A 21,996-nucleotide genomic window follows, 5' to 3' on the forward strand; every position below is an offset into this window, starting at 1 on the left:
AAAGAAACATTGGGCGTTCTTATGCTACGCCAAACCTTATGTAAGCTACCGTTATTGAGGTTCTCACCAACACTCACTCTTTTCCATCTTGAGGCACTAGCCAGTCTCGACGGCTTTTACAACTTTTTCTTGTTGTCCCCACCAGGTTGGTTCAAGGTAATTGTTGATGGGGCTTTTTTACAAAATAAATTGGCCGGTGCAAGAGCCATTTTGCTGGATGAAATGGGCGGGTGAGTTCGGATGGGTGAAATTTGAGGCCATTTTGATGGTCAAACACTTGCTTCAACCGTTGATGTTTGAGACTATAGGGATAATCTTTGAACGGGATAATGTTAATATTATCAAGTTCATGCAACAGATGATGGAGCAAAGAAGCTGGAGGATCTGTTCGGATCAACTTCAGGCGTTTTCTTTTCTAACTTCTTTTTGACAAGCATTTTTTCATTTCCCAGAAACTCAAATCGAGCTGCCAATTTTTGTGCCCTAAGGTCTCTTTTGCATAGTTTTCCTTTTGATATGGTCTCTGAATCGTTGGAGCTTTTTGTCATACTCGGCGATGATAGAACCTCTTTTGCATAGGTCTGAGGACCTGCTTTTTGTACTTTTTTTTTACTTTTTTTTGTTAGCTAATGCAAAAGGTACACTCTTCATGAAATCCGTTTTACACGTTCATTTGCTTAAGTGCAATCTTTTGTCAGTCAGAAAGTTAGCATGTAATCTTGATGGTGTAGCTCATTTTTCCCTTATTTTGTGTCTTTTAGGATCGTCGTTCGGGGAGGATGATTGAAACTGCTAAGTGAATAGTGGGGCTCTGTTTTTCGCATGAAATGTTATTGATGACATTAGCACCAACCTTGTAGTTGTAGTTGTTTGAAGCATTACAGAAGCAGGAACATGAACTCTTGTTGAGACACCTCCTCACCAAAACATAATAAGCGGCAAATGGACTTATTGCACCAAAAGGAAACCTAATGGTAGCGTAGCTAAACACAAGGAGTCTCATGTTACGCAAGGGTTCAAACAATTGTCCAATATAAAGAAACATTAGCCCTTTTGCAAGCCACCTACAATTCAGATTTTTCTATCCTGTGCTCTCCAATGTAAGTGGCTACTTCAGCAACTCGACGTCTCCAACATTTTCCTTCATGGCTCATTGGATGAACTTATCTACATGTATCAACCTCAAGCTTCCAAGCCACTCAACATCCAACCAAGGTATGCTTACTCAAAAAGGCTCTCTATGGCCTAAAACAAGCACCACGACAATGGTATCAAACTCTAATTCACCACCTCCAATCTAATGGGTTTAAACTAAGCACCGCCGACCATTCCCTACTCATCTATCATCAAAATCAGCTCACCATTTTTTTTCTTGTGTACGTATATTACATTCTCATCATCGAAATTGATCTACAAGCCATTACAAACGTCACGCACATTCTCCAATTTAAATTCCAACTTAAAGAATTGGGACTGATTAATCCCTTCTCTGGCATCAACACGCCACACGTCACATGGTTATCATCTCACACAATCCTCCTACAATCATTCTCTCCTACAGCTACTTGGCCTAACTATGTGCAAACCTATCGTCACTCACATTCCCTACAAGCTCAATCATCTCACATTCCCTACAAGCTCAATCATGACCAAAATTTTCTTCCAGTGTTTTTGAATATCACTCTATATCGGCAACTTGCTGGCTCCCTTCCATTTCTTACCATCACTAAACCCAACATAGCCTTCGTCGTAATCTACATATTTCGGCATATGCTTCATCCTTTACTTTATCATTTTCAAATCATTATGAGTATCTTACGCTACCTCAAAGGCACCATCATAGTCAGACTTCCAATCACCGACAACAACTTTCAATTACAAGCTTACTCCGATTCCGACTGGGTTGGCAACTCTCAAGACCGAACGATCGATCACTGGATTTAGCAGTTTCCTCAGCAACAAACTCATATCATGGACAGTTCAGAGCAAAAAAAAAAAAAAAAAAAAAAAAATTTTCTTGCTCCTCCACTGAAGTTGAGTACCGTGTGCTAGCTATTGCCACCACTGATGTTATTTGGCTTTGATGATTACTTCAAGAATTCAACATCTTCACTCCCAATCAAAACCCATTACACTGTGACAACACATCTGCCATCGCCATAGCACTTAATCCCATCTTCCATGCTCCCACAAAACATGTTGAAATCGACTACAACTTCATTTGCAATCACGTACAATCGGGTGATATTCAAATACTACATATCAGCTCAACAGATCAGGTGGCTGAAATCTTCACAAAGAGTCAAACTGCAGCTCAATTTCAAAGCCTCTTGCACAAGCTTACCATCACTCTACCGGACTATAAGCTTGAGGGGGGATAACAAACTACTACACTCCACCTCAATTGATTTACTCTCCACTTTCTCCTGCCAACCACGATCACACATGGGACTACCTCCACCACTGCAGCAACATTCTTCCTGCTCCTATATGTCACCAATTGCAGAAAAGCTCAATCGAATACTTACTTTATGTATCCTCTGTTTCATGGTTTAATAAAATTGAAGTTACAATAGCTTCTATAGCTCTTTTCATTAGAGACCTACTTATCTTATTGCTCTTTAATCATGCCCTAACCCGCCCATCATTATATAAACATATAATTTAGAAATTACATAATTAATATAAATATTACATGTTATTATAAATTCAAGGCGTTTTACACCATACACTGGATTGAATGATTCATCCTCACAATCGTCTCTAAGACTAACAAAATTTTTACTAAGTATATTTAGTTTGAATTGATAATAATACTTTTGCTTTAATTTTCTTATCAAGTAGGCTTACTTGGGGCTTGTTTTGGATCAGTTTTATTTTTTGTTTTTTTTATTTTTATTTTTTCTTTTATTTTAAAAAATAGGTTTGCTTAGTATATTTTTTTTGCATGTTTCAATTTTTTGCTTTTAAAAGCAAATTAGCTTATTATAAAAAAACTTGAAACATTTAAATATTGTTTTGAGTATTTTGAAAATTTTTTAAACCTGTTATATAATTCCAACGTGTTTTGTTTTAAATCAAAACATCTATAAAAATAATAATAATAGTGATAAATAAAAATAAACAAAAATAACAAATCAAACATGATCCCAATTGGCCTCTTATTTATTAATTTATTTAATGATTTTAGCATCATGATAACCCAAGTTGTTGACCTGCAAACTCTATCAATAGCTGAGCGAAGGCTATTGTTTTGATGCTCTTGATGCACAAGTCCAATAAAATTATCAGATTAAATTATGATGCCTGAATTTTTTGAGAATATGGCATAATACTAAGAAACTATTCGATTTGGTTTTGTTGTTGCATGAAAATAAAGACAATATGTGATGATTTTTCTATGAAATTATTCAACATAACAAAAGAAAAATAACCCTATAGTAGTTCATACGATTGGAGTAATTTTGAAAGTTCCAAACCCTTAAAAATTGATAATTAAAACCATTTTGTGGGATGTAACATTCATTTTTCCAAGAGCAATCCAATGCAGCAAATGGTTCACTATCTTGTTGCCTATAGAGTTTACAAAAGTTTTGGCAAGTTTGAAAGCTAAGGATATGCTTGGGATCACTTCTATTTTCTATTTTCTATTTTATACTTTTATTTTATTTTGATTATTTTTTTCCTTTGAAACAAATCATATTTGGCTATTTGATGAAAGTATTGTTGTTTTTTATAAAATACACAAAACAATGTTTTGAGTGTTTTCAACAGCATATTATTTTAATTTTAGAAACAACAAATAAAAACATATAAAAATACACTAAAGAAATATTGTTTTTAGGGGAAAAAAAAACAGAGAATAGAATTGATCCCAAACAAACCTTAGATCTTTCTTGTCGAAGTACATGCGATTGGGTCGGTTTCAATCAAGCCATAATTCTTTCTTATTGAAGTACACACGATTGATACAATTTTCTCATGATATACTGGCTCAAGGAAATTGCTCATTGCAATAGCTTTTTGAAATTAGTGATGGGTTAGTTAGATAGGGTGGCAACCAATAAGGGGAGGTGACAATATTTTGTTGCTGATATTAGAGGATAACTAATAATGGTTATGGGGCCTGCCTTTGAAAAATTAAGCAATTTTTTGTTATTTTGGTGGCCAAACAAATTTGAATTTGCACAATTTTAAACTATTTGGAATTATTTTCAAGAGATAGCTATTTTAAGTATAAGGACAAAAAAAGTTGAAATTCATTTGACCCTGCAAAAAATTTTTATAACTTTTTCAATTATATTTTAGCTTACATTTTGGGGTCACCTGTACTCTGATTTGGATAATTTTGTTATTAAACGAATGGTCTCTACGAGCCTATCGTTTTAATTATAAACACACAATAATTATACCATTTGCCTCTTTGAATAAATTCTAAATGATTTTTATTATTCATTTGAGTACCACTTGTTGGCTCAATCGAAGACTTGGATCCAAGTATTCTAGTTGTTGATAAAGTTATCAATGCAAACCAGTTGTTTTGACATTAAGCATACCAAAATGAGGGTTCAAATTCTCCAAAATTATTTTTTGAAGTTTGTAACTCCATAATCTGTGTTTTTTTAGATATGAAATTTTAATATGATGATTGATTGGAGACCATTATCAAATCCTAATTGGTTTTCGTATGGTCATGTATCTTTCAGTCTTTTCAAACATATAACTAAAAATCTTCAAGTTCAGAAATAATTTAACTAAAACTCATGGTTTAGATGACCCATATTTTATGTATGAAAACTGAAATTGAATTCTTTGTTATAAACATCTACAATTGGTATTCCTTTTGGCTAATTGGATTTCATATTATAGCTTTTCTATTTTTATGATTTTCCAAACAATTAAAATTCATCAATGGTGGAACAAGTTGCCAATCATATTTTGTCAATTGTCAGTGTCAATAATGCAATTGTGAAAGTTTTCTTTCTTTTTTATGCTGATATTGAATTGAAATTTTATGAGGTAACAAACGAGAGGAGTTACCTTCTCTGAAGACCATGAGAGATCGCTGCATGCAACACCTCGATCAAATGCGGCCAGATCACATGAGAAGATTAAACCCTACGCCATACAAGGTTTTTCTCTTTTTTCTTAAAAAAATTTTATTTTGATTCAGCTGTCAGAATCCCTTAAAATTGTCTTGATATTTCATTAATGTGTTGCTTTCTTGTACTCTTTAACAGGTGAGTGTTAGTGGGAATTTGTATGACTTCATCCATTCCTTGTGGCTTAATGAGGCACCAATTGGCGAGCTGCAATAAGTTGCAAACCATAAATAATCACAACTAATACTATAGTATACCATTTGCCTCTTCGGAAAATTCACATTAAAAGGCTTTTAAGGTTTGGTTTCATCTTGTCAAACGTGTTGGTGTGTTTACCTTTATGCTAAATTCTCAATTGAAAGAGGACTAATATTATTTTTTTTTTCTATTTTTACTTCTCATTGTAAACTGTAAACAATTTTCTTTTGTTAATGATGTGAGATTTTTTGCATTTATTATCATTATTTTTAGCTTTGTTAGCTAATTTAGGGGTCACTACATGATTTTAGTTCTAAGATGTGTTAATAATTTTTGGCACTTTTTTATTCTATTGATTTCATGTTTATATATATATTTTGTTTTTTTATTTAGTGAATGCCAAGCTATAAAATCTATTTAGGTTATCATGTTCTGTAACTGTTGTCCTTACAACAACAACAACAACAAAGCCTTAATCCCACTACATGGGGTCGGCTACATGAATCGTTTTTCTCCATTGCATCCTATTTAGTGTCATATTTTCATTTATTTCTAAAATTAAGATCATTTTTTATACAATAAGCCCAAGTCTTCCTAGGTCTACCTCTGCCTTTCTTAACACAAGTCGAATCTAAAACATCTACTCTCATAATCGGATCATCAGATGGTCGACGTTTAATGTGACGTTTAATGCTATCCAAGACTTCCTAGCTGCTAACCTTAATTAAATCATTTTTATCTTTTCTTTAAGTTTTATGAAATATTTATGTGCACTACCAATCTATGGGAGATATCTAGGAGGACGAGAGTGAAGAAGATGTTTGAACTTAATCTATGCACGGAACATTTTATTTAGTACTACTTGTTTTAGTTGTTTGTTGTGTTGGATTGAATTTACTTTTGTTGTTGAACTATGTCAATGTTTGTGTTTGATATCTGTTAACCTCACTTTTGGTTGAGGTCTAGTCTTTCCTCTATAGTAGCCTAGGGTCTAGCCATATGACTTTTCTGTTGACTACTCCTAGAAGACTAGAAAATGAACCATCACCATTAGAAATTCTGAACCATTCTTTTCTCAACTAGAAGTTCCACATATTGGTCATAATCTCTAGTACTTAGTAGGTAGGTCAATATGAGAGAGCTCAAGGTGAGTCCCCATAGGACTGCTTGGCCTTAGAGCCAACCCTCTGGTGGAGTGGTCTTGCTGGTTCACACACTTGCATAACCTTACTTGCACTCACTTTCACTCAACCTTAAACCCAAACTTTGTCGACTTTGATCCCTTTTGATCGTTTGGGAGACTCATGTAGATGCCCTAGACCCACTAGCCCTAGGCTAGGGTTTAGCTAAGACCAGTACATAGAGGACTCAAATAGGGATTTCGTTGGTCTATGGCTCACATAGGGTGGTTTACGCCTCAATTTTACCAAAATATCCAACTTAACATTTTTGCCTCCTAAATTACCCAAATACCCCCAAACTTTAAGTTTGGCCAAAATTCCCAATTTCACCCAAAATACCCAAATTTATCCAAAAATCATTTCAGACCTTTCCAAAATACTCAAATTGCCCAAAACCACCCGAAATTACCAAAATACCCCTAAATTTGCCAAAATTACAAAAATACCCTTGGTACCGTAAACTTTCTCAAAACCTCCAAAATCATCTCAAAAGTCCCCAAAACTAATTTGGAACTTCCCATTGAGCCCAATTTGACCAATTTGACCATTTTGACCGAAAGCCCCAAATTGCCTTAAGGGTCCAATTTTCCCAAATTCACCCCAAATGTCCATTAATTTAACCCCAATCTCCCCAAATTCACCCCAAATGTCCATTAATTTAACCCCAATCTCCCCCAATTTCAATTATAAACTGAAATTCATCATGAAAAAACTCAATTCAAACCCAATACAAGTCCAATTGACCCACATTTGAGTCAAATTTCAACCTGAATCAAAAAGGCCCAATTTGGCCTAAAATCAAAATCCCATTCAATTGAACCCCCAAATCTTTCCAATTGCCCCCATTTGTGCATTATAAAATATTTGAAATATTCCCACACTTCAAATTGAACTTTAATTGGCCTTGGTCAAGTTTCAATTTCACCTAAAATCAACTTGGACCAAAATCCCCAAATTTTCCCCAATTTGATCATGTGCCCAAATTTCACTAAATTGAATGCCCAAACCCCAAAATTGACACCCAATTGATGTTGAGAATTCTTCATGACATTCCCCTAGACCATCATTCCCCTAGACCATCATGACATTCCCCTAGACCATTTTGAGCCATAAATTTGGACTTAACCCAACCCTAGCTCAACCTAAGCCCAATTCTAGCCCAACATACCCAAATTCATCAAATGTCCAAATTCCTTCAAATTGACCCACCAAATCAACTCAAAATCACTCTAAATATTTTCTAAATTTTTTGTGACAATCATATACACCAAATTGATCAATAAACTGGGCTCGATGTCATGTCTAGCCTAACCCAAACCCAACTTTTAGCCATTTTGACCCAAATTGAACCTCTTCACCAAATCTTCACCAAGAACCTCTTCACCAAAATTGACTTAGCCATGCCAAAGTCACCAAATTAATATCACCACAGCCACCATTTGGACTCTAGTGAGCAGGCTAAACTCACCTAGCCAACCCTAGATAAGTCATGGACCAATGGTCCCTTGATTTAGGGGATTTTAACCTTTTTTGGGCCTAAGCCAAAATATCTCCACCATCATGCCAAATCATTAAGTGTTAATCATAATTAACCTTCCCCTTGGCTCACCTAACTCCTCTGGCCACCACTTCTGGCCCTGTCGGCCGGCCTAGTGGCCAGAAAACCCTAAAACCAAGAGCCACCCCCCTTAAATCAAAACCCAAAGCACCCATCCAAGTTGCCCAGTTCTGATTGGCTCTTAGCACTTTGAAGCTCTCCACCTTAGCTCCACATTGCACCCAAATTGCAGCCCTGAGCTCCACCCTAGGCAATTCTATTTAAACCCCTCCATGGCAAAAAAAAAAAAGGCAATTCAATTTCCTTGGGGAAACTCTGTCAAATTGCTCCCAGAACCCCTCCAAGGCTCCCTAAGCTCATTACAACCATCTCTAGGCCATATCCTACATCACCTAAGCTCAATTTTTAGCTCAAAATCAGGATAAATTTTGGCCATCCTCAAAAACTCCCCCAAACTCCAAATTGAACTGCCCTTGAGCTTCCCCAGAGCAAGAGAGGAAGTCTGTTGTGCTCTCCAAGCCACTCTTAGACCAAGGCTGCACCCCATTTCAATGAAATTTCAGTGAACTTCTACTTAGAGCTTACACCAGAGGAAATCAACACATCTAGGAGGTTTGTTGGACTCTACTGAAGCTTCTACAAGCATCTGATTAAGGTCTGCCCTCTCAGACAAAGGTATAGACCATTAACCCTAAATTTGAGCTCGGTTTGGTCCTTTATGAAGAAAAGTTTGATTTCATGGCATTATAATCTTATGGATGTGTTCTCCTTGAGTAGATGATGGTGTAGGAACAAATCCCATGTGATTTGGTTGAGTCTAGATAAAGATCTTAAAGTTTTAGTGTGAATGACTCATGGGTTATGTCACTTGGGGATTATGATTGAGAGTCGTCTGATCGCGCGTGTATTGAACAGATGGACGAGATCGAGCCGGACAAGGTCTTTGTGTGTGAAGAACGAGACGCGTGGCTGGTGAGTCAGATGGCGGTGCCGAACTAAGAGGCGATGCATGGCTTTTGGGAGAGGACGAGGATGACGCGGCGCGTGTTTGAGATGAATAGAAAATTAGGATTTTCTTGATTTAAATAAATAACTGATCTTTGAAAAATCATAATTTTGCATAAAAAAATCATAAAAATAAAGGAAAAATATCCCCTTGCTCAGTGAACAGAAGAGAATAATGTGAACTAAAAATAAAAATTATTTGCCAAGTGTATGATTTTTAATTAATTAAATACTATTTGAGGTAGTTTAATCAATTATGATTAAATACTAATCACCATGGCTTGAAATTTTTAGGGTTGTTTCCTCATGATAGAGAGCACCTTCTCTAATTTTTCCAAGGTCAGAGAGCACCTCTGTGCTTCTAACCCTAATTTTCAAGACTAAGTGACTATTTTGGCTTTATTTAATCATATAAATTAAAATATTCCTCAGAAAATTATGGGATCAATTTTGTTAGGTTTCTTGAGCTTAAAGGAGCTTAGGAAAAATTTTGTGTTGATTTGAATAATTTTGTATATTTCTGTTATTGATTAAATACTTTTACTTTGTTTTAATTTATTTAAATTAAATATAAATCAAAATTTGACAAAAATCAATTCCACATTGTTCAGAAAAATTATTTCAACTCACTGTAAAAATTTCAAATTTATTTAAGTTGATTTAGCCATTAAAGTAAATTTTGTAAGTAAAAGTGGTATTTTTGCACAAAATAAATTATATTAGATTAAATAAGCTTAGAAAAATTATGAAAAATAGTTTTCTGAGTTCCTTATGATCAGGGGCATTTAATAAAAATAAAGTCTATTTTTGTGATCTATTTTTGTGAAAAAATTTTTTCTTAAAGTATATTTTGAATTAAAAATAATTAAAATAAATAAAATTTTTAAAAATTAAAAAATAGTTCAAAATGTGTACAATTGTTCCCTGATCACTTAGGAAACCTTAAAATATTTTTCTTGATTTTTCTAAGTTAGAAATAAATTTCTAAAGATCTAAAATGCATTTTTCTTTATTTTCCATTAAAATAATTACAATAAATTCAAAATAAATTATAAAAATATAAAAAATTTGTTCCTCTAAGTTTCTTAGACTTATGAGGGTTTAATAAAAATTTAAAAGTGATTTTTGAAGATTCAAACATATTTTTGTATTTAAATAATCATTAAAAATGACCTTTAAATAATTATAATAATTACCATTTTATTAAAAAAAATGATGAAATTTTTATCTAAGTATTTTTCTGACCTCAGAAAACCTCCAATAATTTTCCCATAAATTAAAACTACATTTTAAATAAATAAATAAATTAACGTTGAAAAATCCTATTTTTGAGTTAAAATAATTATTTTAAATTAAATCAAAATTTGAAAAATCATACTTTCCTCCTTAATAGTTTAATTAATCCATGGATGGAATGCTCAAGGATTTTCAAGGCCATTTGAACTTTGCCGGAAGAATTATAAGATGACAAGCCCAAAGGGCAAAGTGGTAATTTTAGATTTTGGTGCCTTAATCAAAATTTAAGATTAACCGTTGGGGATGGGTAATTTTGATCCGTAATGAATGCATTGGATTATTGAAATGTAATGGGTTAAAGGTAGAAACTCACTTGCCACCTTTTCACAATATCAACGAAATCATAATTTCCCTATTCATTATGACTTGGAAGTCAATTAAGATCAAATGTTCCTAAAGTGATGGGTTTAAACTAGGAAGATGATAATTCACTTACTTCTGGCCCATTATTGGTGATGAATGATCTATTGATAAGGATACTTATCATTTAAATCAAAGTTTTATGACGGTGATAACTTCCCCCTTTTCTTAACTTGCCTTAGGATTCTGAAGTTGTCGTTTGTCACAACCTAAATCCTCACATCTTTTAGGCTATTTGTGTGAAATGTAAGCCCTAAATTAATAAAATTGGCAGGATGAAACATTTAAATATTTCTCCTCCAAAACTGAAGCCAAACCACAGGGTAGCTTAGGAAGTCACCGAGGTTCTCCTTCGGATCTATGACATCCCCTAGGTCTTCTTCCTTTGGTCTTCTTCCTTTGGATTCCATAATATGTTCCAAATTTTTTCCAAATTTGAACAATTCCCCTTTTACACCTCTTTATCCGATATCGTTGAAAAGTCCTATCCTTAAGTCCTATCCCTTTGAATTCTTGAAGAAAATATCCCCTTATTTTTATCGAGAGTTATCTTAGTTGACTTCAGTTATCTAAGATGTAATTAATTATAGGGGCTTGCCCTTATAGGAATCTTTTCCGAACCCAGCTTAATATAAACGCTATTTAATTCCTTATATTAAAGAAAAATTGTCATCTTACAAATAAAAATGGTTTTCCAGACCAAACGGATGTCATATATTTCTTAGTTTAATTGATCGAGCCTCACCCTCAAGTCTTGTGTTTATCTTTCGGGATAGATGTATGGCTTGAGGTGTAGCCAACAATACTTGATATTTAGATTTCAGTGTTAGGATGTTTTGGTTTGCTTTAAACACTGAAATAGATGTTTGTTGGCTTGAAAAACATTAGTTTATAATAGCGCAAATTTTATATATAAAAGTGAGTTTTGTGTTATTTGTGAAAAATTGATGTTAGAGTAATGTTTAATTATGCCAATGAAGGTTCATTTGAGTTAATTAAAGGTAGACGTAAAGCGGTATGGAGCAGATTTTCACAGAAAATGAAATCTAGAAAAATTAAGACGTTGGCGCATGTTGCGCCGGTTTACAAAAAGTTGGAGCATGATGCGCCAAATTCCCGAAAACACTAGATTGCCTTAAAAATCGCCAAATTGTATAGTAAAACTCCATTTTTACTGCTTAGGTCGTCTCCTACCTCTAAACCTTGACTTAGGGCTTCACATTGAGCGTGATAGAGAAGATTGCAGAGGCTAAAAATCGTAGATTTCATCTTCTCTTGTTTAGAGCTTCACTTTAACTTAGAAATTTTTGTTTTTTACCATGGATTTTTCCTGCATTATGGAAAATCCGAAAGTTGGGATTTTTGATGAAAAAGCTTGAAGAAAACTCATGGTGAAAAGTTTCTTACCAAATAATCTTATTTCGGGAGTTAGATTTTTGATTTTATAATTTATTTAATTTTTTTTTTGATTTTGGTAGAATTTCAAATGGCTCAATGAGTGAAGAGAGGAAGGTCAGAGGATTTTGATGCATGAAGATTTGTTAATTTGAAGGCCCAACACAGTTATAACACTCAAATAGAGTCGAGAAGATTGAGCAAGGAACAGACATTTGCTAACCCGGGTGGTGAGATTGGGAGGTTGATCCTTGCTAGAAATTGGGAACGGTTGTTCTACTTCACTGCAGTAGCGATTGTGCCAATGATTCGGGAATTTTATGCCAACTTGAGATTCACTGATGATGATCACATCCTTGTGAGAGGTAAGCAAGTTGAATTTACTGTAAAAAAGATCAATGCTTTTATGGGCTGAGGATGTATTTTTTGATGAATATGCTGCATGTGTGATGACTGATTCATTGTTGGATGAAGTGATTGCTTTTTTGACTGATGGAAGAGGAAAATGAAGGATTAAACATAATAAGAATAATAAGATAGTTAACTTCATGTTGCCGCTTTCATGTTGAGCAGTCAGTCAAAGGTATGGCACCACTTCATTTCTACTAAATTACTACCAACAAATCATCTGACCGATGTAACGAAGGATAGAGCTATATTTAACTATTGCATTCAGAACATGAAAACAATAGATGTTGGTACTCTTATAGTTCATCATGTATGGAGCATAACTAAGGGCTTTATAGCTAGTGGTTTGGGTTACCCTGCCCTTTTTTTAACTCTGTGAGCAATCAGGAGTAGAGTCCCATAGAAATGAGGAAAGGTTACAACCACAAAATCTTATTGAGAAGCATATGATTCAGATAGTTGAATCATTTGCTGAATCTAAGGGTGGAAGAAACGATAGACCCTCTACATCATCTATAGGGGCATCTACTTCTCGCCCTGCATCACTAGAAAACATTATGGACCAACTCATGATTTAACAATTGGACATAGTAAATATTCAGAATCAGATTGGAAAGATTGGAGCAAAAAAATGCTTATAATGATGAGTATCAGCAGAGGAGAGTTCAACATGATATAGCTTTTGAGGATGCTATGGTGAGATATCTTAGTGGTGAATACAATGTGGAATTTCCTACGTGCCCCAACTTTACTCCTTATGCTCCTATTCATGCTGATGAAGAAGAAGAAGATGAGAAAGGCGATGAAGATTGATATTTTCTAGAGTTAGTTTATTTGTTTCGTTGTTTGTTTGTTTGTTTGTTTGTATGTTGTTTGGATGTGTTGTTTGGATGTTATTTGGTAGGCAATTGAAACTGTAGTAGTAAAAACTTTATTTTATGTTGTGGATTTAAAATTGTAATAAGAGTTGTAGATATTTACTTTTCCTGCATTTTTAGTATTTTCAATTTTTGTTTTTGTTTTTATTTCTCAGCAAATTCTTAGAATATATTATGTTTTATTTAGTGTTTTAAAGTCTGTATGTATTTTTAAAGTTAGTACCTGCAGTATACCAAAGTTTAGTTTCATAATCAGAAATCCTCTACATGTTAGTTTTTATTTTAATGCATTTTCTGTTTTCTTTCACCAACTAAATTTTGTGCTAAAATATTTTTAAAATATTTCAGAACTTAAGTTTGGGGGGGGGGGGGGAGAGATTCTTTTTAAAAGAAGTCAGAAGTAAATTAAATTTTATCTGTCCTTAAGTAACATTTTCTTAAAAATTAATTTAACATGACCTGGGATAATAAGATTAAACATTAAATGATTTTACTTAAGTTTATGAATATTATAATTAATTTAGGTAAAAATTTTTAATAATGAAGGTCAATTCTAAAGTTAAAGATATTTGGTATGATAAGATAAGACTAAGTTTTTCTATTTAAAGTAAAGGAAATTATATTTTTGAAGTATTAAGAATTTTAGTTTCATGTAAGAAGAAAATAATGAGACTTTATGAAAATCATAAACTAATATGAATTTATAAAGTGAAGAAAGGTAATGAGTTTTGAGTTTAAGAAGAGGATAATAAAGTTCAAAACTATTAAAGGTTTTCTAGATATAATAATCCTCACTTAAAAAAAAGAAAGAAAAAAAAAGTAAGGATTAAAAAGATCCTGAAGGAAAAATGAAAGGAAAAAGAAGAAAAGAAAAGAAAAAGAGAAAGTAAAAAAGAAATGAAAAGTGAGGAGAAGCTTGAGGAGAAGGCTAATAAAAAAATTGATTTAACTTGAATCATTTTAAAAAATCAGCTTAAGGAAAAACCTTTATTACATTTTAAAATTTATTTTGGATTATTAGTAGCATTATTAGTAAAGTTTTCCTGAAGTTCTTTTTCATATGAATATTCTACATGTCCTTGATATGATAAATTACAATTTTTCTTCAAATGAATAAAGATTCAAAAATCTTAAAATTGACTACTAAGTACTCTTAGACTTAGAATTTGAATCTAAGTTATTAAAGATTTTTCTTAAATTTCACTATTTTATTTATTGAACTAAATTATAGAAGTTATAAGTTAGTCTCTATCCTAAGTCATATGCTTTTATGTAGTAAAAGTGTCATTAGAGGACAAGTAACATTTAAGTTTGGGGGATTTTGATACACCAAAATAATATGTTATTTTAAGTATATATTTTATGCTTATTTTTTGTGAGATTGCCCTTTATAGAATGGTATTTTTATGTTTTTGTTGCAGGTATATCAATTTTAGGCATTTGAAGAAAAAGTAGCAAAAAAGATGAAATTTGGAGCCAAAACAACGAAGTTTTAAATTTTGGCGCATGATGTGCCAGATGCACCGAATTGGCGCTAGATGCACCAGATTAGTGCCAGATGCACCAGATTGGCGTCAGATGCACCAAAACCTAAAATAGCGCGGTCTTCAGTAAATTGGGGCATGATACGTCAAATGCGTCATTTAACAGAGAGTTGGTGCATGATGCGCCAGATGAGCCAGAGATGACTTTTTGAGGATTAAAGCTGCTCGGGACAAATTTTGGGCAAGTTTTCAATGGAACATTTGTTTTAAACACCCATTGGAGTAATTCAATGCATCTAGACACTTTGGAAGGTTCTTTTATGAAGGGATATGTCACTTGGATCAATGGACATGTCTTTTGAATTAAAAAATGTTGACTTTGAACATAATTTTGGAGAGAATTTTGAATTATTTTTGGAGGGAGGCAGCCTTTGATAAAAAGGTGTGTGTGGTGTGAAGGCAAGAAAGAGAGTTAGAGAGAGAGATAGTCAAGGGCTTAGAGATTTTCTTCAAGAATTGTAAGAGGAGAGAGAAGGTGAGAGATTTTTCTTCATTTCACTTCTAAGAGAAAATTGAGAGTGCTTGTAAAGAGAGAAAGGATTGGAGAGAACTTCTAGGAGTTTACTTAGAAAGGATTGTAAGATAAGTTGTGTCCTTTATTTCTTTTATTTTGTAAACTTATTTTTATATATGAAATCCGTGTTTTATCGTATCATTCTCATGAATTCTGAGTAGTCTTCTTTATCCTTCTCCATACTTTGAGATATGGTTTTGTGAAGAATTGATTTTGTTTTATATAGTTTTAAATGTCAATAATTTATGATGATTTGAACTCCGATCTTTATTTACTTTTTGATCTAGCCAATTGAAATGTTAAAATGTGTTGAAAAACATATGTTCCTTTCTACAAATGATTTCTACAACATGGGAAAATCACAGTTGATTTCATGGGAAAGTATTTCATCCATGAAGTTAGGTGGAAATAAATAGAGAAATATACTTTGTTGGATGCAGAATTGGAGATTTTAAGTTGATAGATTAAAATCCCTAATTTGGTCCAGTTGATTGGAAACTTATGCGACATTGCTAGCCCTCAGGGGAGGGAGTAGTGGGAGCTCTAGAGTGGCAGCCGGGATCCTCCCAGCCCAAACCCAGAAATAGGGACCCAACACTCGAACAGAATGTTCTTTATACACTCAGATAAGGGTAAAGATTAGTATTTCTCCTATTTAGCACAAAAAATTTATATATATTTTTTAAAAAGATTTTAATTTCTTCACAATCCATATACTCATTGTAAAGGGGAAGGATGCTTTCTTCAATTTGAACTTTCCGTCACAACATCTTAGTTTTAATTTTCGTAAATTTAGTCATGAAGGTTTAGCATTTATATTAGTTAACTTTGTCTTTCAAGTGCATTTTAATTAACATTCACCTGTTACTAAGTATTCAAACTTCACACTTTACTTTTTGTATTTTTAAAATTGCACTTTACATTATAATCTTAAGGATTTATTCATATGCTAGGATCGATATCTAGGACGCCATTAGATTCGTTTATTACTTAAGCGATACGTATACTTGCGTTATTTTTAAAGGGGATTTAATAGTTTAAAGATTTTTAAAAGATAAAACTAATTTAATTGAAGTTATTTTGTTGGGATTAATTTATTTATTTGCTATTGTATATGCCGTGTGTATTTTTTAATAATGAAAAATATTTACAAAATTAACATGCTAAATCCACCTGCATCAGCTGCCGCACAAGTCAGTACCACTCTTTGTGCAAGATGAGGTCAACACTAAATATCGTGTGCCACAACAATAGTTTGTTTTCATTAGACTTTCTAGTGTTCCCTCCATATTTTTTCAAATTATTGTTCATATGGAGAGGGACTGTCTAAAAATTCTAATAGTGTTATAGTACTTCCTACGAGCTCACCCACTATTGACCCAACAGCTCCCCGACATCTTTTGCTTTGGGTACCATTGAGGTGATTCTTGTTCGTAAGTTGAGTAGAAAGGGTCAGAGGACTAAGAACAAAAGGCAATGATTTCAACAACAAGGCCAACCACAGGTCTCTACATCTGTTACAGTTCCACCCCAGGTGATCCATAAATAAACTAATCATATGCACATGCATATTATTGCTTCATTTTATTTACACTCTTCCCATGCACATAATGGGATATTTGACCTCTGACCTTTGAAGATGAGTGTCAGATTGTTTGGATTTCTTTTTTTTGAAAAATTTACCTTGGTATGACTTTGAAATTATATAACATAAATTATTGATAAAAATAACATTAAAATCAATTAGATAAAATAAAAATAACATTTAATGCATCACATAAGTGTACTTCACACCTTTCATAGCAGAAAGCTTAACTTATCGGGTCAAAGTACAAATCTCATTCTGTTCAAATAGTGAAGCAATCACTTTACCATTCCTCTTATATATCTTATCAAACCTCATTTCATTGAAAGATTATATGGGTTAGTCAGTTACCTTGCATTAGCAGGCTTGTAAGTACAATAGAACTAACATATTTGATTCTTGAGTGGGTTTAAAATATGTATAATTCACATTGTATACCTTTACAAATAGTTTTGATTCCTCTATCTTGATAGTAGCCCTCACCTTAGTGCAGAAGAGTTTACTCGTTTTATCAAACCATGACATAAGTAAAAATTTCAAAGTCTAATCATGAGATATTCTAAAGCTATAAATCAACTCAATATTCAGTGCATTCCTCCCTTTCTCCTTTATCCTTCAATAAAAACTATTCTAATTTTTAGCCAAATCTATTTAAATTATAAAATAAATATCTTTAAAAGCCTAAAATTTTGAAATGTATATGAATAGGAGAAACTACTTTTATTAGTTATTTTTTAGAAGATGACCTTCCTTAAAATGTAATTAACTATAAAGCCTTGCCTCTACAGGGAACATGCACCCCAAATTAAAAGTAAAAAAAAACTACCTTGCCCAATTTATATTAGAGAAAAATGTATGATGATGTTGACCTAAGGAATTACAATCATTATCTTGCCTTTAGATCCATTTTATAGTGATATATTCATCTTTTAAGATGATATGACATTCTCAATGTTATATCTATTCTAAAAAAAAAAAAATAGCATTTACATGGTCAATTGCACTTTGCTCATGCCTTATGCATTACATCCTAAATCTACATAATAATTTTTCATCAAATCTTTGGGATCTTCAAGAATTATCCTCTATGTATTCAAAGCATCATAAGGCTTTGTTCTCCTAGTTTGTACTAATTAATCCATCAGCTTAATTTTTTATATATTTAATCACGTTATTTTATGAATAAATCCACACATCATTAAATAAATTTCTTATGTTTAATTACATTTTCTTATAAGCAAAGAGAAAACCAGGCTTACTACAACTTCAACAAATTGGTTGTTGATATTCGACAACATGTATTTATCCCAAGCTATTATATTAATATTGTAATAATATTTTCTTATATCATAACATGGTAGCATGTCATAGTGTAATATAACAATAAATATCTGAATAAGATAAATAACTCTAACCTAGAATTTAAGGTTAGTGTCATATCAAGTAAGGTTGGAATGTTTCAATCAATGTGTCAGCCTCTACCAGAACTTTTAAAGTTAAAAATTTTAATTAGGGATTTAAATTTCAAGTTTACCCAATGAATAATTTTAGTTTAAGTGATTAGTAATTTGATAATTTTATTTAATTTTTAGATTTGATGTTCATGCTGATTTAAAGATGTTAAAAAATATTGGTATTATACAATGTTCATTTAAATGATGAATCTCATCAGTTATGGAAGCCTAGAACATTAAAATATACACCTCACCCAAAGAGGTGAAGAGAGACACATGAAGGTAAGCTTTTTTGCATTTAGTTTGTTTATAAATTTATTTAAGCTTATCAAATTACTTAATTTAATTTAATTTTTATTTTATATTAATATAAAAAAACTTTAAATTTTATGAAATTAATTCTTGTGATCAGAGATGATCTCCGAACATCTCATAAGAATTTGATGATATTCATAAATATTTTGAATTTACTATTAATTATTAATTTTTTAACAAAATCTTAATTAATAAAAACATGCTTTTAAAATTAAATAATATTCCCAAAAGTCAAGGATGACCAAAGAAGGTTCCAAAAATTTTTATAGATTAATTTTAATTAATCTACATTTTCTTGAACTATTTTCATATTAAATCAAAATTGACCCCAAAATTTTTGAAACATCACATAAGTAAAGGGATACCTCCATTATGTTCCTTTAAAATTTGAGGTTAATTATACAACATATTTATTTTCTATGAATTATTAAATTAATTTTCTATTAAAAATCAAAATATTATTTTTATGCTAAATTTTTGGTGATCTAATTTTTTTATTCTATTATCTTCAAGGTTTTGTAGAAAAATATTTGATAAACTATTTATTTAATTTGATTTATTATATTTTTTAATGTTAATTAATGAGTTTTTTAAATAAAAAAATTAAGAACTATGTGATTTTTAAATTATTTTAGTCCAAATCCTAGAGTTGGTTATATAAAGATCAAGGCTAACCTCAAGGGTATTCTTGAATGAATATGGGCAAATCTTCATGTAAATGGAATAATCAAATATTTTTTCTCTAGTATTAAAATTTAAACGACCCTTTATAAATTTTAAAAGCCTCCTACTTTAATTAAATTCCTTGTAAGAAAATTAACAAAGTAGAGAATATCTCAAGAAAATTTGACCTTGCTTAGAGGTCATTAAAACTTTTATTAATTTTAAATATAATTTTCTTGAGTGTTTAATTAAAATTTGTTCATTTATATTAAGGTTCCAATTTTATTTTTAGGGTATTGTGCTATGTTTGTTGATTTCAAGTTGTATTTATTCACATTTTTTTGTATCAACATGAATTGGCTCTAAGGATGGGTCTTAAGGCTTTGAATTAAATATTAAGTTTATAGGATCCAAGAGTTTTAAGGGTGATGTAATAGTTCCTGAGGTCCTAATGGACGTTTGAACTATCTTGGTAGTTTTAGATAGCCTTATTGTGGCTTATAATCTATTTTATATATTTAAAATGTAAATTTTCCTTATTGTGGTTCTTAATTTTATTTATATAATTAGTTTGTAAATTTTCCATTTTCTCCCTCTTTGGATTCCTTAATCTGGCTGCGAGTCTCTCTTTCTCTCTCTCTCTCTCAATTCCGCGCTTGCGATGGGGAAACTGAGCTCGAGCCGCTGGTCGCCGGCACGGCCGGCCTATCTCTTTTCTCGTAGGGACGGCTTACTCTTTCTCTTTGCCATCATCTCTGTCATCTGCCTCGTTACCAACGAACTCTCTCGTAATTATGTTCTCGCCGCCGATTTCGAGGGATTCGACACTGACGAATTCGAATACGATGAAGACACCAACGACGCTATCCATTCCCAGACTCTCAATCCAGCCTCTCCTTCCGCTACCACCCTAACCCAATCCTCGGAAGCCGAATCCCACCACGTCCTCACACCACCATCTGCAGTCGAAGATTCCCCTGCCGTCGGCATCGAACATGGCGGAAAACCACATGCCTCTTCCGCCCTCGAATTCTGGGACGACGAAGAGTTTGAGGGTGTTCCCTTTCAAATCGCTGATCCAAGCCGTGATTCGCCGGTACCGCCCTCGGAGCCGTCTGCATATACTGAAGCTGTAGCTGACACCCGCTTGCCGACCCCGCATCAGCCTTTCTCCTTGAGCTCATACACGATCGAAATCGTGTGTATCAGTTTTCTCATTGCATTCGCTGTAAATTTCTTTATCGGAAAACGACAGAACGAGTTGATCGCGCTCTGCTGGGCTTCCCAGTTCGCAACTAAGGACTCGATCTTTGTCAAGAATTTTAGTCTCTTGGGGACCGGTGACGGCAAGGAGGACGCTCCCCTACTTCTCAAGGAGGGGCAGGACGTGTTCAAGTTCTATGCGAGTGGACGGAGGTTCTGCCAGGGTCTACTTGCTATCATGGAGCTGCAGAGTCGACATGATTTGATTGCAAGGCTGACGGATCTGCTGTTCAACAAGAAGGATACAATCACTTTTGAGGTTGTGATGAACGAGGATGCCATGGACCATGTTATCCTTGCGGTTGCAAGAAAGAAGATGGCGAAGTCTATGCACAAGGAAAGCAGGGATCTCCAGAGATTTGCCACAGTGATGACAACAACTCCTTCTGGGAGAAAGTGGGTAGCTGAGGACTTGGTGGTGGTTACAGAGTCGAAGGAGGTGGCAGGGGATTTGATAACAGATGCTGTTATTGATCAGGTGAGTCCCTTTTCTGGTTTAAGTGATTGCTTTTTTTTTTCCGCTTGATTTATTAGAGTGAGGAATTTGATTTATTATGATAGAATTTAACTCTAATGTTATTAATGTTTCATGTGAAGTGTGGAAATATAATAGGATGTGATGATATCCAAAATGAAGTGTGGATATATCTATGAGATTTGGGAGCTTCTTGGCTTACTAAACTCTTTTACATTATTTTAAAGACTAAAAAAGATGCCCTAGGATTGGAGGTAGAGCTCTTAGATCCTCATATTTAAGAATAAAGGCGATGCTCTAGAGTTCAAATTATAGAGGAATTAAGTTAATGTGTCATACTTTAAAATTATCGAAGTGGGTATTTGAACATAGGTTAAGGCATGATACAAGGATTTCTTCTAATCGGTTTGAATCTATGCCGGGCAAATTTACTATGGAAGCTATATATTTGTTGAGAGGTTTGATGAAGAAGTACAGAGAAAGGATGATCTACATAAGATTTTTAGCGATTTAGAAAAAACGTACAGTAAGGTTTCAAGAGAAGTTTTTTGGAGAGTTCTAGAAAAGAAAGGTGTTGATATCAATTCATTAAAGATATGTATACTAAAGCTTTTACTTATGTTCAAACAGAAGGAAGATTGATCAAGTATCATGATTTTTTTGTTTCATTACATCTGGGATCGACTTTTAGCCCATATCTTTTTGCCTTAGTTATGGATGCCCTTATTGAACATTTACAAGAGGATGTTCCTTGGTGTATGCTTTTTTGCTAATGATATCCTTCTTTTGGATCAGAATAGGG

General features: G+C 33.1%; 2 protein-coding genes across 5 annotated transcripts in view; both read left to right on the plus strand.

Moving 5' to 3' along the window:
• LOC110022925 (nicotinate phosphoribosyltransferase 2-like) overlaps window positions 1-5,491 on the plus strand; it is a 100,376-nt gene extending 94,885 nt beyond the window's left edge. For 2 of the 4 annotated variants that reach the window (XM_020722090.1, XM_020722099.1), the window contains 2 exons: window positions 5,020-5,132; window positions 5,241-5,491. In XM_020722090.1, coding sequence (XP_020577749.1) covers window positions 5,020-5,132; window positions 5,241-5,318 — 191 coding nt within the window. In that variant the 3' untranslated portion in view covers window positions 5,319-5,491. Of the gene's footprint in view, window positions 1-761; window positions 2,669-5,019; window positions 5,133-5,240 lie in introns of those variants that run through there. The other 2 variants (XR_002293829.1, XM_020722106.1) reach the window with 2 other exon arrangements.
• A 14,568-nt stretch (window positions 5,492-20,059) lies between these two features.
• LOC110026273 (uncharacterized protein At5g49945) overlaps window positions 20,060-21,996 on the plus strand; it is a 19,387-nt gene continuing 17,450 nt past the window's right edge. The window contains exon 1 of the mRNA XM_020727158.1: window positions 20,060-21,197. Within this exon, the coding sequence (XP_020582817.1) occupies window positions 20,118-21,197 (1,080 nt within the window). The 5' untranslated portion in view covers window positions 20,060-20,117. The remainder of the gene's footprint in view (window positions 21,198-21,996) is intronic.

The sequence above is a fragment of the Phalaenopsis equestris genome, unplaced genomic scaffold (genome assembly GCF_001263595.1).
Source record: "Phalaenopsis equestris unplaced genomic scaffold, ASM126359v1 Scaffold000002, whole genome shotgun sequence".
Lineage (NCBI taxonomy): Eukaryota > Viridiplantae > Streptophyta > Magnoliopsida > Asparagales > Orchidaceae > Phalaenopsis > Phalaenopsis equestris.